The 16,334-nt window shown below is 34.7% G+C and overlaps 1 protein-coding gene across 7 annotated transcripts in view; it reads right to left on the reverse strand.

Annotated features, from left to right (window-relative positions):
• Positions 1-16,334, reverse strand: part of DICER1 (dicer 1, ribonuclease III) — a 58,515-nt gene that overhangs the window by 18,474 nt on the left and 23,707 nt on the right. For all 7 annotated transcript variants that reach the window (XM_015865315.2, XM_015865322.1, XM_015865317.2 and 4 more), the window contains exons 7-19: positions 15,665-15,799; positions 14,714-14,874; positions 13,948-14,116; positions 12,436-12,908; positions 9,268-9,400; positions 7,469-7,711; positions 7,209-7,363; positions 5,265-5,397; positions 4,706-4,781; positions 3,501-3,640; positions 1,274-1,453; positions 712-925; positions 147-300 (exon numbers count right to left, since the gene is read on the reverse strand). In XM_015865315.2, the coding sequence (XP_015720801.1) occupies positions 147-300; positions 712-925; positions 1,274-1,453; positions 3,501-3,640; positions 4,706-4,781; positions 5,265-5,397; positions 7,209-7,363; positions 7,469-7,711; positions 9,268-9,400; positions 12,436-12,908; positions 13,948-14,116; positions 14,714-14,874; positions 15,665-15,799 (2,366 nt within the window). The remainder of the gene's footprint in view (positions 1-146; positions 301-711; positions 926-1,273; positions 1,454-3,500; positions 3,641-4,705; positions 4,782-5,264; positions 5,398-7,208; positions 7,364-7,468; positions 7,712-9,267; positions 9,401-12,435; positions 12,909-13,947; positions 14,117-14,713; positions 14,875-15,664; positions 15,800-16,334) is intronic.

Below are 16,334 nucleotides of genomic sequence, written 5' to 3' on the forward strand. Positions count from 1 at the left end.
ATGCTCACTGGATACTACGTGAAAATCTGAAATTCTTTGCTGAAGAATATGTTGTGTAATTAAGCTTTCACAAAATCCTTTTTTTCTTATCTCATTCACAGCCATGCTTATTTTGTAGAATGTCCAAATAGATCCTTGCTACTCACCGTGGAATGATAACTGCATCCTGGTAGTCTTCTAACTTGAAAATAAAAGGCATTTCTTTTGTATACTGTGTACTGGGAATGCCTGTACGCGCTTCAGACTTTTCAATGTCTTCCATAAACTTAAAGTCAATGTCCAAAGTGCTGGAGTCATCAACTTCAAAAAGGAAAATGTATAACACAATTATTCACAGGAAAGTTTTTCAGGAAGAGTTTTTCTGACAAGTTGTAAATTACAACTTCTTTTTTCTTATCCAGTGTGCTTTCTTATTCTATATTTCTATTTTACTTGTGATAAATATATATATACACACATACAAAAATATATGTGTACGATTTTACACCTTTATTGAGTCAACTGGAATTTGCTATAAATCAACTCACATCACCAAATTAAATCTAATTAAGAATTGTGAATAAGAAATAAAAAGAATACTGACATAAGACTTCATACTACCACATACGACATTATTTCAGCAGTTAATCTCTGAAATTTAAAATAAATATTAAAAAATGTTTTGCTAAAAGAATTAGAAGTGAATATTTAAAAAAGCACCTCTGTTCTTACCAACATTAAGAGGTAGAACACAATAGGCTGAATCAGCTTCTGTGGGTTTGAACTCTAGTGCAGGTTTCTCAAGACGAAGAATATGTGAGAAAATGTACTGGTGGAGTCGTGTTATCAGCTCAAGCATTTGCAAAGACAGAGTAAAACCAGATTTCTTAAGCTCAATTGATATTGTAACCTCTCCAGAGCGAGTATACACAGGAAAGTGAGGAATCTAAATATGGGGAAAAAAAATAATCAAAAAATCAAAAGTGAAAAATTCAGAATAGGATTCCTCTACAGAGTACTAGTTACACAGTTCAGACATTTGTATGTAAAGACTGCTGCTAACACTTTGCTACCACAATAATAATGACAGAAAGTCTGCCAGCTGTTTGAAACATCACTCATGTCCAGTTGGAAGGGACACACATCAAGACCTCTGAGGTCTAAGCAAAAGTTAAAACATATTAAAGTCATTATTCAGACGTCTCTTGCCTTTTATGATCATTTCCAACTCTTCAGCTTGGAAAAATGAGATTGTGAGGCACATTAGATAAAATAAAGGAGCTAAATTCATTACCTGAGGTATTGGTTTGGCTGTCAATATGCCAAAACATCTCGTCGTATCTTCAGGAGGATATAGCTTTCGTCTCCTAAAGTTGAGCTCATCAGGCAATGGAGTAGTTAACACCATTCCTATTACATACAAGTAACAGGGCTGATCGGGTTTGGGATAACTATCCCTCAAACATTCTGGAATCTAAAAAACATAAAATAGAAAAACATTAGCATGATTAAATCAGCAAAACTAACCTAAACGCTATTCTTTGAACAAACATCCCTGTGCTTATTTGGTAAGGTACTGCTAAAAAGGAGGAATAAGAAAATTAATTTAGACTTACATAAGCTCTTTCTTACACAAAAACATCTGATCAGCAACATGGCCTGGAACTGTGGAGCTCATGTCATCAAAAGAGAATAATGCTCCCAGATCTTCCTGTTTGCTAAGGGAACTTAGCACTACACTACACCCCTAACCATCCACTATGTTAGAAACATAAGTCTAACTATACAATACAGACATAACTTCATAATTAACACAACTAAGCTTTTGATGCCAATTTATCCAGTATACCTAGAATGCCCTATGTCCAACATCTTTCAATCTTAACACTAGAATGAAAATAAATAAATAAATGAGGGAAGAGGGAAGGAGTCAGAAGCAACATTAAAAAAAAAAACACCTTATGATCTAGTAATTCAGCTTTCCTATAAGCTCAGCTGAATTTACATCTTATTAACACAGATTATTTCCCCTAGATAAACAGTTTTAAAACATAATTTTCTTTAAATACAATTTGAATATATTAAGTTTTATACATAGCTGGTGTTGCCTAGTGTTACATGGTAAAAGTCTCCTATTAACAAATCTAGCTTGTAAATTTGAATGCTCTCCACAGCTAGGAACAATTTTATCTCTGCTGCTCATATTTATCATAGATCATCCCTTACATTTGCTAGGATCTTTACGGATCTCAGAATGTTATCCTTCTGCTTATCTAAAAACAAACTGCAATGCATGTAGTTATGGATTTTAAAGTTAGACTGTAGCAAAACTAAGGCCTTGGCTTAGTGGAAAATTACTCATAAGTTTAATAACTATATTAAGCCCAAGAGGATCTTGTAGACCTTAAACATTTGCCAAAGCTTTTTTTCCAGATGTGAAAAGTTGGGACAGAAGTGAGGGAAAATATTCTCAGATTCTGTATTAAAAAAAAAAGCTGAGAAAGAACGATGCATTACTTGACAAATCAACCCCTGTGAATGAGAAAGAATATAGTCATGCATTTTACAAGTAGCTTTAATTCAGAAAAATCACTAGAGGTAAGAGGCCCTTGTGGTGACAAGAAACACCAAGAAACACCTTGCAAAGTTTCAGGCCAATAAGTCTTGCAGGAAAAAAAAAGGTTTCCTAATCTTGTAATTCGCTCTATAATATTCTTTATGATGACGCAGTCTCTTTTCCTGGTGTTTCATAATAACCAATTATTTAAGCTACTATTAAAATTGGAGTATGTGGAAGAATCCAAGAATGAAGTTCTTGGTTGGTACAGCACATCACCATAAACTACTGCTCTGAGAATACATGCTGACATTCTCAGATGGGATAAAGAGCTATAGGTTTCTTCATGAAATGCAAAGATTGTCAGAAGCTACTACCAGAAGCTTCTGTTTGTTACCGATCATATTCAAAGGACCACAAGGCAGAATTCAGAAACTACAGGGGAGGAAGAAAGATTCCTGAGTAAATCATAAGGATAAAATCAATGATTGAGCACTTTGTGAAGGGGTGTATACAGCCCTGGTAGCACAGGTGGAAGCAATTCACCCGCGTGACCAAAAGGAGTGGACCCATGGTCTTACCTAATCTAATTTCAGGGCTGGCAGATGCAAGGGGAGAATTTCTACTTGGAGATCACATTCCCTGGGGTGTTCTGATACTCAGAAAGGGGTAAAAGCAACCCCTTCTTTATGACCAGATTGTGACTGCTGCCTTCCTTGGGTTTAAAGCAAGTATATCTTCTGCTGCCTATTCTTACGCAGTAGCAGGAAAAACAGTTACAAAGAATGTACAGTTTCTTCAAAACTTGGAACTACAAGCACACTTCCATAACATTTGCTCGCATAAGCTAATTCAGGTAATAATGCAAGTTTCCATACAGTCAAAACTATATAATAAACCAAGTACAAACTGAATTGTTCCAAAAGACTCTTATCAGAAAAGAATAAACATTAGCAATGCTAACAGCTTTAGGGTAGCACTGTCGTCTTTTTGTAGAGCCTGGTCTTCCTGGCACACTGGTTTCCTCTTCATCATGTAAATCAAGCTCTTCCTCATATTTAACCGTTTCTTTTCCAACTGGCATCAAATGATCATCCAGTTCACCTAGGTATTGTGAAAGATTACAAATAAATAGCATTAAATACAATCACACTCTCACCTTGTAAGTTCCATACAAATATGTTCAGGAAAACACCTCACCTAAGTTTTTAAAATTCACTTACTATTGTAAGTTTTCAGAAGTGCAATGTTGGGAAAGGAATGATAAAGATTACTGTTTTAGTATATATTTTAAAATATAAAATATTACAATAAATGTCTTCATGAAAAATTAATAGAAAATGAAAACCTGAATTCTGTTACGAAAGTATTCGAGAAAATTCAAATATCTTTGGCCACAAAAAGCAAGCAGTAACTGAAATAAAGTCTAAAAAAAACTCTCAAAAAAAGTTAAAGTAACAAAAAAGGAACAGTTATATTCATGTATCGTTCTAAAATAGGAAATGACACTGTTGACTATGCACTCAACATGAAGTTGGGACACAGAAATATTACTCTGTGATAAATCCACTGGTATGGTTTCAGTCATCAACACGTATAACTTATCATAGTTTTTATTTAAGAAAATATTTACATTTCTGTATTGCACCAGAGCTCTGATAACATTCTCTAAAATATTTTATAGTTAAGAATTCACTCTTATAAGAGACAAGACAGTTGAAATAATCCTGCAATGTTATTTCTGGACCATGACTTAAGATGCAGTAAAAAGAACAGTTTGGGGCTCTGGATTTGTAAGATTTTGCTTAAACTCAGTTTTAAAAACCAACAATTTATTTTTTGCCTGCAGTATCTAAATCCTGATCTACAACCAATACCTTCTAGAGAACGATACACTGAATATGTTCAATATTGAAATCTCTTCGGGTTTCACTAAAGTTGCATTTGCTGCTTAAGACAAAATTAAGTTAAATAACTGGAAAATTACTTCAGCTTACACCATGTAAGCTAAACTATGAACTACATGATGATATCAAAAACAAGCTGAAAGGAAGTAAGAATAGACAGATTCAGCAGAAAATCATGCATAATGTCTTGATCATCTTCAGTATTTAACTGTAAAAAAAAGAAAATAACTTGCCAAACAGATACTGCTTTTCAAATTCTTACCAATTTTGTGCAGTTTTTCACAGCAAATAAGAGCTACAACTCTCTCAGCCAATCTTGCACAACTCATTGGAGGACCCTAGAAACATTTTAATATTTCTTGAAGTCTTCAGTTGATTAGCGCATATATTACGAACAGTTTAACATAAACACTGGACAAACAAAACTTAATAACATGTTACCCTACTGACAGCTTTGTGTAGATATGCTAATTTACACTGTTTTTCTACAGAAACCAAAAGCTTTTGAATTCAAAATACTACTGGTGAAAAACAATTAAGCATGTTTACTTACATCTGATACATAAGCACGCAAAAAAAAAACCAAAACCCCAAGCCAAAAAAACAATGGATATCTAAATATTTTGCCCACCGAAAAGATAGTAATTGTTGCAAAAACAGATAACAGAAATAGGTTTACATGCAGTTACAGAGCACAATGCAGGCAGAGAAAGTCATGTGACTTTCATTAACATTGAAAAATATCAATTTAAAAAACTGAGCATGCACACATCTATACCAACAAATTCACTTATTTCTATGTTTTGTCCCCAAATACCTACAACAATTGATGCTCGAAGAGGTGAGTTGATTGGCAGGTAGAGAGTAGAGTAGAATGTATGATCAGGTAGTTCTCGGGTTTTACACTTGGGAGCTAGGTGTGTAAATGGATCACTTGGTAATCTAGCGCAGTACCTAAATTGACAAGAGATTTTTCAAATAATCAAAACTTGCAAAGTGAAACTTAAAGACACTTCCGATAACTCTTACCTGTCACGGTTTTATGATTTTTGTTATCAGTATTCCGCATCATAAGATCACATAAAGCATTGGGAGTTAAAAGAGTTAGTGCTTCAGTTCCACAGACTGCTGATTTTCCAGGTACCCAGTTCTCAGAAGAGAAGGACTACATATCCCAGAGGACTTTGCATCTCTATTTTCTGTTTAGAGGGAAAGCTGAAACTGCTCACAAGACACGAGACTGTCCTGTTTTTTTTGCTACTCATCTTTGCAGTGTACATCCTGTCACCATCACTTCAGCTTTAGCGTAAGGCCTTCGGTTTGGCCACTCTCTCACTCTTTTTATTTATTAGCCTCAATTCCTATTATACTGCATTATACTATTATCTTGCATTCTGATTTAGAAAATTAGCTTTCCTCCTCAGATTGTTGCCACTGTTTTGTTTTTATGCCCATCAACCATCTGTCTACCCTTCCCATTTTTTTCCCCCACTTACCCTGGGTGCAGGTTTGTGGGTTCTGCCTCCCCATTAATCACAGAACCTGGCCAAACTAGCTTGTAAACATTTGATACCTCCCCCTCCCCCTTCCTCTCCTCTTTTTCAGGCTGTCCCCCTGTCACAGACACAGACAGATTTAGAGTTAACTCCATGACACCATTCCATCCCATGTACCAGAGTTTCCTTTCATCTGTTTCTCAACCTCTAGACATCTCCTCCACTGTAATCACATTCCTTGCTTCTTGAACACATGTCAGGATCAAATGTGTCAAGGAACTTTTTATTCAACCATGAGAGTGACATGCACTGGATCTTCTCATGGCTCAAAAGCAGTACCATGCATAACCACATGCCAGCTACACTTTAAGTTATCTACCATTACACTCTGTCTCAATCTGACTGCTTTGCTGGATTCCATTTGCCAGGCAACCCACTCAAACAACCTGTATCACGTAATTGCCATACAGACAAACTTACATCAAAAGCTTTAGTTAACAGAAAGATTTTATATGATCCGTTTTTCCTTTGTTCACAGAGTCAAGCACATCGTCATACACGAAACAATAGGTTCAGACATGCAAAAACTGGTCTTGATGAAACTGTTGGCTGTTCACAACTTCTTTATACTTATGGAAACATGTTCCAAAAGTATTCATACTAAAGAGTTAAGCAGTCGTGCTTCTCTGTCTCCACCTTCTTGCCTTTTTGGAAGAGGGTCACAACATTCACCTTAACCTGTCTCTAAAGGCCTTTTCTAACTGCTGTGACTTTACAAATATAGTATTGGTTAGTTCCCTTGGAAATAGTCTCCAGTCTGGCAGAATGGTACTATGTTCACCTTAAAGAATTGTATTTTTTCAACCCAACAACACGCTGACTTTGTAAGAGTGAATTTTATGACTGGAACACAGTACTACAGTTTTAATAAGCTACTTATTTGTTTTTAAAGTTAGCTTAGTAAGAGAAAAGAAAAACAACCTTGCTACCAGTTTTAAAACTAAATGTTTTCAGAGCAGCTTTTATCAACAGGACTACGTTTATTAAGAAAGAATCGATTATTATGTTTATTATCAGAGCTGAAATATCTGTAAAGAACAAACAAGCAAACCATGCCTTCAAACTTCCATGACAATTTTCTTTGGAAGACCCTGTCAAGATTTCCAAGATGAAATGTGCACAATGCCCAAGCCTATAATATTGTGTTACAAGATACAGTGATGAACTTTCCATTCATAGAAAAGAGGTAAAAGTGAACATGCCTCATACCTATTTATGTGTCCAATTGCAGTGTTGATAGTAACTCTTGGACTGTTCTCATCTGTCCTCAACACATACGGTGGAAACACATCATCATCATCAACAATGGGCTCAGTTTCAGTTTCACTGGTATCAACAGATTTTGAGCATTTATTTCTCAGGATCTTAACATTTCAAGAACAGAACAACAGAACACAGTAAGAGATTTTTCCTTTAAAACACATTACAATAAATTTAAGAAAAGTAGGCACAGTCCCTTGGTCACATACCTTCTCAATTGCTTTATATGTCTTAAGATCTTCTTCAAAACTTTTAATTTTATCTGTATCTGCTAACATTATGTAATTGGAAATTGGTGCTCTAGCTCTTCCTTTTGACTGCACATAGGAGCGGTATTCTGTGGGCAAATCAAAACGCACCACCAAATTGCATTTTGGTATGTCAACGCCCTCTTCCACAATACTGGTAGCAATAAGAAGATTGGTCTCATGCGCTCGAAACTTTCTAAGAACCTGTAAAAGTAAGGAAGACAAATTTGAGAGATTGATCTGTCACCATTTGCATCGCTCAACTCATTGAAATGCTATTAGAGCTAAGAGGAATTATTCAGGCATTCCAAAAACTTGTTCAAGTATGCAGATGTAAAGCTGCTAGTGTTTACAGAACACAGCAGGGCTATTTTACCAATTTTTAGGAATTATATCTGATACGTGGAATTAAGCAAGTCTAAGGATCTACTGTCAATCAGGTAACAGGGAAGCATCACATCTAATTACATTTTATAAATACAGTATAATAAAATACTGCCTTCAGGAGAGCGATTTTTCTTCCTATAAATTATTTCTGAGACTGAAATATACCCTTTTGGGAAGGAAATAAAAGAACAACACATTCTAGAGTTGGTACATCTATTTTTAATATTTACTAAACAATAAGGACTTCCTCTCCCATCCCCTCCTGGAGAAATGTGAGAAGAAACAAAGAATACTTTCAAGAACATTAGGAGCAATGCCAAGTTAGATCACAAATTCAAGAAAAGAAGTAAACATCTTAAAAAAACTTAAAAAGTAAAAACTACAGAATATCTCATTACAATATATACAGAGAGGCTCCCCATAACACTAAATAGTGTGTATTTCAAATTTGTTAAAGAATCGATACCATCAACATACACTGATTTTAAGTTTTAATACAAGCAGCATATAAACAACAACCCTTCATTAGTGGATTCAGCCCATGCTTGTTTGTGATGGTTTTCAAGACTATATATTCTGGATGACAGAAATGTCTTTTTTGCACTCCTATATAAAATAGTGTGTGATTTTATTAGAGATTTATTAGGCACGATTAACTTCATTACTTTTATAAGACACTTAACATTTTTTCCTTTAAGTACATTCACTATTAAGCTCTCAACCTACTATGTTACATGAGCTTTATTACAATTAAAATTTTGGTGTTGCCGCATTAACGTGCATTTCTTGAAGTCTGACTTGTATATTACTCTCTCCGCACCAAGTAAATGGTCAAATTGAGAGAAACATACAATGATTTAAAAAAAAAAAGAAAAAAATAAAGATATTAAATAACAGTATCATTACAAAAGCCAGAAAGTTGGCAACCCAGCCTAGGTGGGAGAAAAATGCATTTGACCTCCAAAAATCGTATGTGTTCAAACCATGGAGTTTTACATTTATACAGTTTAGAGATTTAACAAATGCTTTTTTAGCAAAAATGAACAAAAGAAGCTCAACAGCTGTTAAAAATACTAGGAACTTCTATTTGCTGTATAGTATTACTATACTTACTATTAATACAACGGAAAAAGTTAATGATCTGACAAGAAATGATCATGACTTCAAATAAGGCTTTACATAAAGTTTTGTTTGTGCAATGTGACATACAATTTATCTAAACATCTGTTATTTTTCATGAAGAACATCTGTACCCCAAATTAGCATGCATATTTGTAAAACCACAGGTATTCCCCATACTTCTAATGACTGATTCTGCCTGTAAGAAGAATACTGAAGTTACTGCAAGTTTCAATTATTTTTCTTGAAGTTACCTCTTCCTGTTTTCTGAATTCTACTTCCATCTGCTTGTTACGAGGCTGATTCTTGCCAATGCCATGTCCAGTTATGAAATTGCTACTGATGTAAGACAGTTCTGGATCTTGCTTGCCAGCTTCTTTTATCAACCTAAAAATATCATGTGCTTTTTAGAAGTCACACAAGCCAGACAGGGGAAAACAATCCTTTGTTTGCAAAACCAACATTTAAAAACGAATAAAATTGTGGAAGTGCAAAAATTAGACATCTTGCCATATAAGCCAGCCTTAGTTTCAAGCACCAGAGAAAATTGCTTGCATAAAAAAGGACTGAATCTAGAACCAGATATCTGTGGATTTAAAAGCATTATTACCTTGCTCAATAAAAGTAATTGTTTATGCCATGGCACCCTTAATAGACCTGTTTTTAGCATGGGCAGAATATGGGATTTCTCAGCCATACAGGTTTAAGAGAGGAGAACCAATAAAACCAAGGTTCCTCACACAATTATATCTCTTGTAGGTCTCAGTATAGCCATCCCAGTACTAGTTCTTATAGTACACCCCTTGTTTTCATCAAGAGGTGTTCCTCCTGTCCAAGGAAAGCCTGCTTCCATATACCCTCAACAGTAATTCCAACCCCTCCCACTTACATGTCGAGAAGTTCTGCCTCACAGAAGAGGATGGGTACTGTGCTAGCTACCAACCAGTACATAGCCATTTTCCATTTGATTGGCAGCAGCTAGCTGGCTAAGTTCTCTTTCCTTCCTCTCCCACTGGAGTACTTACTACTCAGGTTACTGATTCTAGTAGTTTATGGGAACCCAGAACACCTCCTTCCTTTGTATTTTGTTGAAACTGTAATGGGCAGGAAGAATAAATGAGATAATGGAAAACTGACAAATTGCTTGGTATCCTTACAGAAACAAACTAGAAGGATCCCCTTGTACCAAGATGCGCTTTTATTAGCTTGAAGCTGAACAGATTCACTTTTCATATGTGGTCTAGGCTCTTGAGACAGTCATTTTAAGAAAGAGTTACAATTTTAACAACACTTTAAAAAGTTATTTTTCTGTGTGGCATTTGTACCAAGCTGTATACCTTCAAGAGCAACTACTACTGTACACTAGAAATACTCTTTTTGTGTCCTACTTATTACAGAAATTGAGAAAAATTAAGAGCAACTGAATAAACACACCACTATGTAGATATTTGGAATGCTTTCGAGAAACATTTAAGACTTTAACCTCATAATTTAATAGAAAATGTGAGTCCTAGTAGCTAAAAAGGAACTGTTTTCCAAAGAGATATAAGATCCTTCCCTAGGAGAGCAGTGAGGCACTGCAATGAAAGTGAATGGATACTGAGCTTTAGAAAGTGATTTCTAGTTCCCCTAACCTTTTCAGAAAAGGACTCAATTGTACAGACAAGAGAGTAAACAGGCCACTTCATCAGTTGTGTCATAAGAATGTTAGTTTCTGAGGAGAGATTCATTGGTTTTGTTTCTGTTTGTTAGCCTGTAGTACTTACAACATGAATAGTAGTTGCTGCTGAAGTTCTCCAAAGAAAGATCTGCTTTACTTACTACTTCAGAGAAAAACAAACAAACAAACAGTCTACCTACTTTCTGGAAGGGTTGCCCCTTCCTTAAGTCATCATGAACTACATACTGTAATACTATTTTATGAAGTTTGTTTTACCATATTATACATTTTTGTTTAAATTGATAGTACTTCAAGTTAGTTCTGATCAACACTGGACCATTAAAAGCTTGAGAGGTTTTGATAGACAAATTCAAACCCTCATGACTTCCTCATTCAGGAAACTACATCTTCCTTACATACAGCACCAACACTGCTGCAATCAGAAGAGGCCTTCGAACATAAGCATCTCCCATAGAAGGCCTACAGGCTTCTGTCAACCAGCTGAAGTCTGCTCATCTTCCAGGAATTCTGTGACTAAGTGTGCATTAAGTAAAGAAGCATTTTGAAATTATGCAATCTAATTTTCAACAGAAGTTGTATAGTTTAATTTCTTTGCTGCCCATAACTTGCACCAAAGATGCCTAAGGCTTAAAAATGGCAGGAAGTGGCTACTTATTCTATCTAGATATCATATTCTCTATTGGTTTCAATATATATTAATAACACATAAGTCTGTCTATGAGAACACCTGGTGAGAGACGCTGGAAATTAAAGGATTTGTAGTTTAAGCTAATATTTAACAATTCTGTTCACTTCTTGTTTAGTAGTGAAACACCTCAACTTTGCAAGAATCTATTGAAGTTATATTTTCAGGAGCTATTTACAGGGAACATTAATTCCACTGAAGTACATGATTTGCATTACATTGCATATACATTTAAGAATGTAGAAAGGTAACAAAAAAGTGCATAAAAAATACATAGGCAAGTCTGTAGATCAATGACTATATTATGCAGCTCAAACAACTCAGTCAGGTAAGAGATAAAAACTGAAGCATCAGATTCAGAGTTATGCAGAACTCAAAAAGCAGACTGCAAAAGTACACTTTTAGCACTCTATTAAAAAAGAAAAAACCCTACTTTTTCCCTTCTCCCCCAAAATATAAATCAGATGTCACCCAGTTTGTGTCAAACGGTGTTTAAGAATTAAGAATGTTAAGTATATCTATCACTGATCACATTCAGGAATGAGAACTGATAAGGAATGAGACTACTTCAAAGTATATCTTGGCAAAAATTTCAGAATTCCTATCTTTCTTGGTGAAAACTGTAAGAAAGTGCCTAGTGTAGTACTGGTAAACCTTCAGAGGAATTTTGGCAAGTGAAAATTTGCATTTCTGCAGGCCTGTATCATGTAGTAAAATGATTTAGTAAGCTAATGGTAAAATTTCCAGAAGTATAGCTCTCACTAAGTTAAAGAAATTCCCAGCATCCATTGCAAATATATAAAGAACAATTAATACAAGTACTCTTATTTTACCCTTTGAGTACAATTTTCAAATACATTTGCTCTCCCCATCCACACACAAACACTTGTGTTTTTTTTTTGGCTATTCTTTCTTGAGACAGGATCTGGTATAATTCCCTAATGCAACTTTAAATAGAGTTCTGAAGATAAAAGACAATCCCTTCCATATTCACAATGTAAACATCCACGTGTAGGCAGCTGAACATGCCTTTTTTTGTTTTTAAAGAAGATTTACCTATTTAGAACAACTGCTGTGTATCTTCTTTCCACAAAAATAATTCCACATAAAATATTTGTAAAAGGAGATGGGAAATTAGTCTCTGGCTTCTCTTTCTCCTCGATTTCTTCATCCTCATCATCATCTTCAGAATCACTCCACGATACGTAATTATCCTGATTTCTATTGTTATACCATTCAACACTTTCAAACTGCTGCCGTTCATATGGTTTGTATTTGCGCAAGATTTCAAGCAGCTTTATTACTTTTGGAGTTACAAATTTCAGGTCAAGTGAGGCAGGTGAGAAATGCTCTTCACAGAGTGCATGTATTTTCCTTAGGAAAGTGTCTGTAAACAATAAAAATTTCCTGTGCAGCTCCTCTTGCTCATGTTTGATATACTTCTGTAGCTCTCTCACCATCATCCCAGCTACCTTATCTGCACACCAGGGTCCCAGAACAACCAACACAGCTCGACAGTCTGACAATATCTACAACAGATGAATTCAAGTATCAGTTCAAAAGAGTACATTCGTAAGTTATTCACATAAAACAGAACTGGTTTCTCATGTCATACAGCTTATGAATATTGTGATACGTTCTATTACAAAGATATTTAAAGTTGGCTTTTGTCATTTAGGCAACCCTGGAAACTCTGGTATTTAATGGAGCCATTTTTCCTCCCCTCTTAAGTCCCAAAAACTCAACTTTGAGCTTTGCACATTTCTGAGCCTCAAAAAAAAGTTTAATTTTGCAATTTGATGAAATTGGTATTTGAAATTACCTTCAGATAATTATGCTAAGAAGGAAAAAACTTCTTGAGGCAGCTCAATATTCAAAGCAGAAGCATTATCTATTGTGTTTAACATAAAACTCATAACAAGATAAATGCTTTAAGAGGTACTTTTTACTTAATTTATTAGCGATAAATGCCAAGCTTCCAAAAATACCTAAACATGAAATTGCACAGCTGAGTTAAGTCTTCCCTTTCAAAGGAAAAAAGGGTATGTGTAGGCAGAACAGAAAAAAAAGAACTATTTACTACTCGAACAACATAGACACTTGAATATAATCAGCATTATCGCTGATGACAAGTTTTTTCTTTACACAGAATCAAGTGGTCCAACAAGAAATAACTAATCACATCCACATATGAGATACAAACAGTACTGCTCATGAACTATACGTATTAGTTACAATGGAAGTATCTCAAAACAATCAGGATATCAGTTGCTCTTCTAAATATTTCTTCCTTCTTCCATTCTTATGAGAAAATACAAAACAAGTTGTCTTCTTTATACTATATTCCCTGAAGTTTATTTGCTGTGAGATTTAAGGGTAAAAAAAAATTCTAAACAAATTGTAACTATATACAGAGGGTTGATTCTCTGCAAATCAAGTGGAAATCTTTTTGCTCTGATATACCAGGCTGACTAGCATAGAAAGTTTCTGTAATAGAACACATGGTGCAAAGAAAAGCAGTAAGACTTCAATTCCCTAGTTTTTTTTTTACCCAGCTTACAACCTTACCTGTTTAGAAATTAACGTAGAATCTCTTTCCTTTGAATGTACTGATATGTTGCAGTCATTTAGAAAATGAAGTGCTTCATCCAATTCCCTTAATAGTCTTCCATACAATCCACTTTTGTCAGTATATGGTCCACAGTCTACAACAATCTCACATGGCTGAGAAGTATATCTTAATTGAGGGCAAAGATCAGGTTATTTCAGCCTGTTAAAGTTATACGGCAAATAGCAGGGGCAGTATGAAGTATAGTCAAGTACATTTCTATCCCTACCATGAATGAATACAAAGTTAAATATATATTTAAAAAAAGAAAAACAAAAATCATCCTATATACCAAATTGATTCATTTTAAGAACACTAATCTGTCTAATATACTTCCTAAAAATGAAGTTAGTATCACTGCCTACATTTCAAATATTGGAATATCTAAGGCAAAGCAAATTTAATCCACTTGAACACAACCTTCACTTTAGCTTTTCCAAAGCATACTCTTTTGATATGCCAAACAAGTAAAACAGTTATGATGTAAATTTTATTTATTTCTTCAACAACATAAAGTCTCTGAATATTAAGGTCAAACAGACTTTCTACTTAACAGTGGTTACTCAAAAAGCAATTTTATATGTTCAGCTTTCTCTCCACATCTCATGTAATGGCTTCACATACACACAAACTCTAAGATTTAAAATAGCAAACATTCACACCAGTTTATTCCTTACTAAACAAAAAGGCAGTCAATTAAATAGCCATAACTGTACAAAAACATACCTATCTAAGACCACCAAATCAGTTGCAGTTTCAGCATTGCTCTTTAGTATTTTCTCCAGTTTCTTTATCTTCTCTTCTAACTCAGCAGGATCACACTTCCCATTTAAAATGGAAGCAGTTAATCCCAGGATTCGAGGGCAAGATGGATAATCCTCACAGATCTGTGAAGCAAGCCAGAATGAAATACCTTCAAACAGTTGTTCCTACCATTCTGAAAGCCTACAATCAAACCAGCAGTTAGAAAGTTTCTGTGCTTAGTTGGAGGCTGGTATTTAAATAGCATGTACCAGATAGAGTATCAAATGTTCCATAAATTCTTTCTTCTATTACTTGGAAGTAAACCTATGAAACTGAAGAACATTTAACAGCAACCATGTTTCAAGGTAAGTATTTCCATATAGTAAATATTTAAAGTAGTAAACAATTAGTATTACACAGGATAGCTTTGTCATGCTTACAATAAAACACATAACACTTAAACACCATGAAGAAACTAAAGTAACACACAAAAAACAAGTGCGCGTGATCTGGTTAAATCTGAAGAGACATCTGGGAAGATATCTAACAAATACCTCATGAAGCTAACAATATACCTTCAAGAGCCCTATTAACGTTTTTAAAAATCAGTATCTTAAATACAGGAATTGGTTAGTACATCTCAATCCCAAAGACAAACGACATTAAGAATAATTTTGAAAATTCTCTTAATGCCCTAAGTTCAGGTTACTGCCAGATTTTTCTTTAATCACTACGAATTAGAGAAAAGTTGTCTAGTAGTGAGTTAAGTATTAATTTATCACAGTAAATCCAGCCCCAAAGCATGCTAAAATATGGTTCATTGATGTTATTCTCCAACAGCAAAAATTAACTTGTTTCCTACTTCTTCATCCCTTCCAAACTCACCCTTGCACTGCAACCAAGTATGAAAACGTTCACACAGTACAAACTAACCTTCATAATTTCACGGTATGGATGGTCCTGGATTGCAAGATGGCACTCATCAAACACCAGTAAATTAATATTTGACAGGGATAAATATTCATTTCTCAAAACAGTCAAAGCAACATGACATGTCATAACAAGAACCTGAATTTAAAAAAAAAAAAAGCATCAATATAAAAAAAAGAGTACAAGTTATCTTAAGCCACAGTAACGTAAAAAAGCTCTTCTGTACATCACACTTGATAGCATTGACAGCATTAGCAAATATCGATTCCATCTACTCATCTGAGTACTCTAGATATATTTCACTGGCTATTATTACATGTTTTACTAAAGTAAAATAAAGACAGACAAAATAGTCCAAGTAACACAGCTTACTTGAAAAGGTAGAAATAAAAAGGATGCCAAGGAATGACATTTTTTGTAACATTTGAAGTACAATATGTACACTAAAAATTTCTTCTGTATCTGACATCTCTGACCACAAGGCAGGGAGACTTGAAAAAAAGGATTAAAAGGACAGCTTTTTACAACAACCCAAGTACCTCCTACACATGTTTTGCCTCAAAATTAATATATTACTAACATGCTGAATTTCTGTTAGAACAGTTTATGTATAATTGAAAATGACTAGCTCTGATCTGGTCTAACCATTGACTTATTTATACTTAATACATTA

Source organism: Coturnix japonica, chromosome 5, assembly GCF_001577835.2.
Source record: "Coturnix japonica isolate 7356 chromosome 5, Coturnix japonica 2.1, whole genome shotgun sequence".
NCBI classification, from domain to species: domain Eukaryota; kingdom Metazoa; phylum Chordata; class Aves; order Galliformes; family Phasianidae; genus Coturnix; species Coturnix japonica.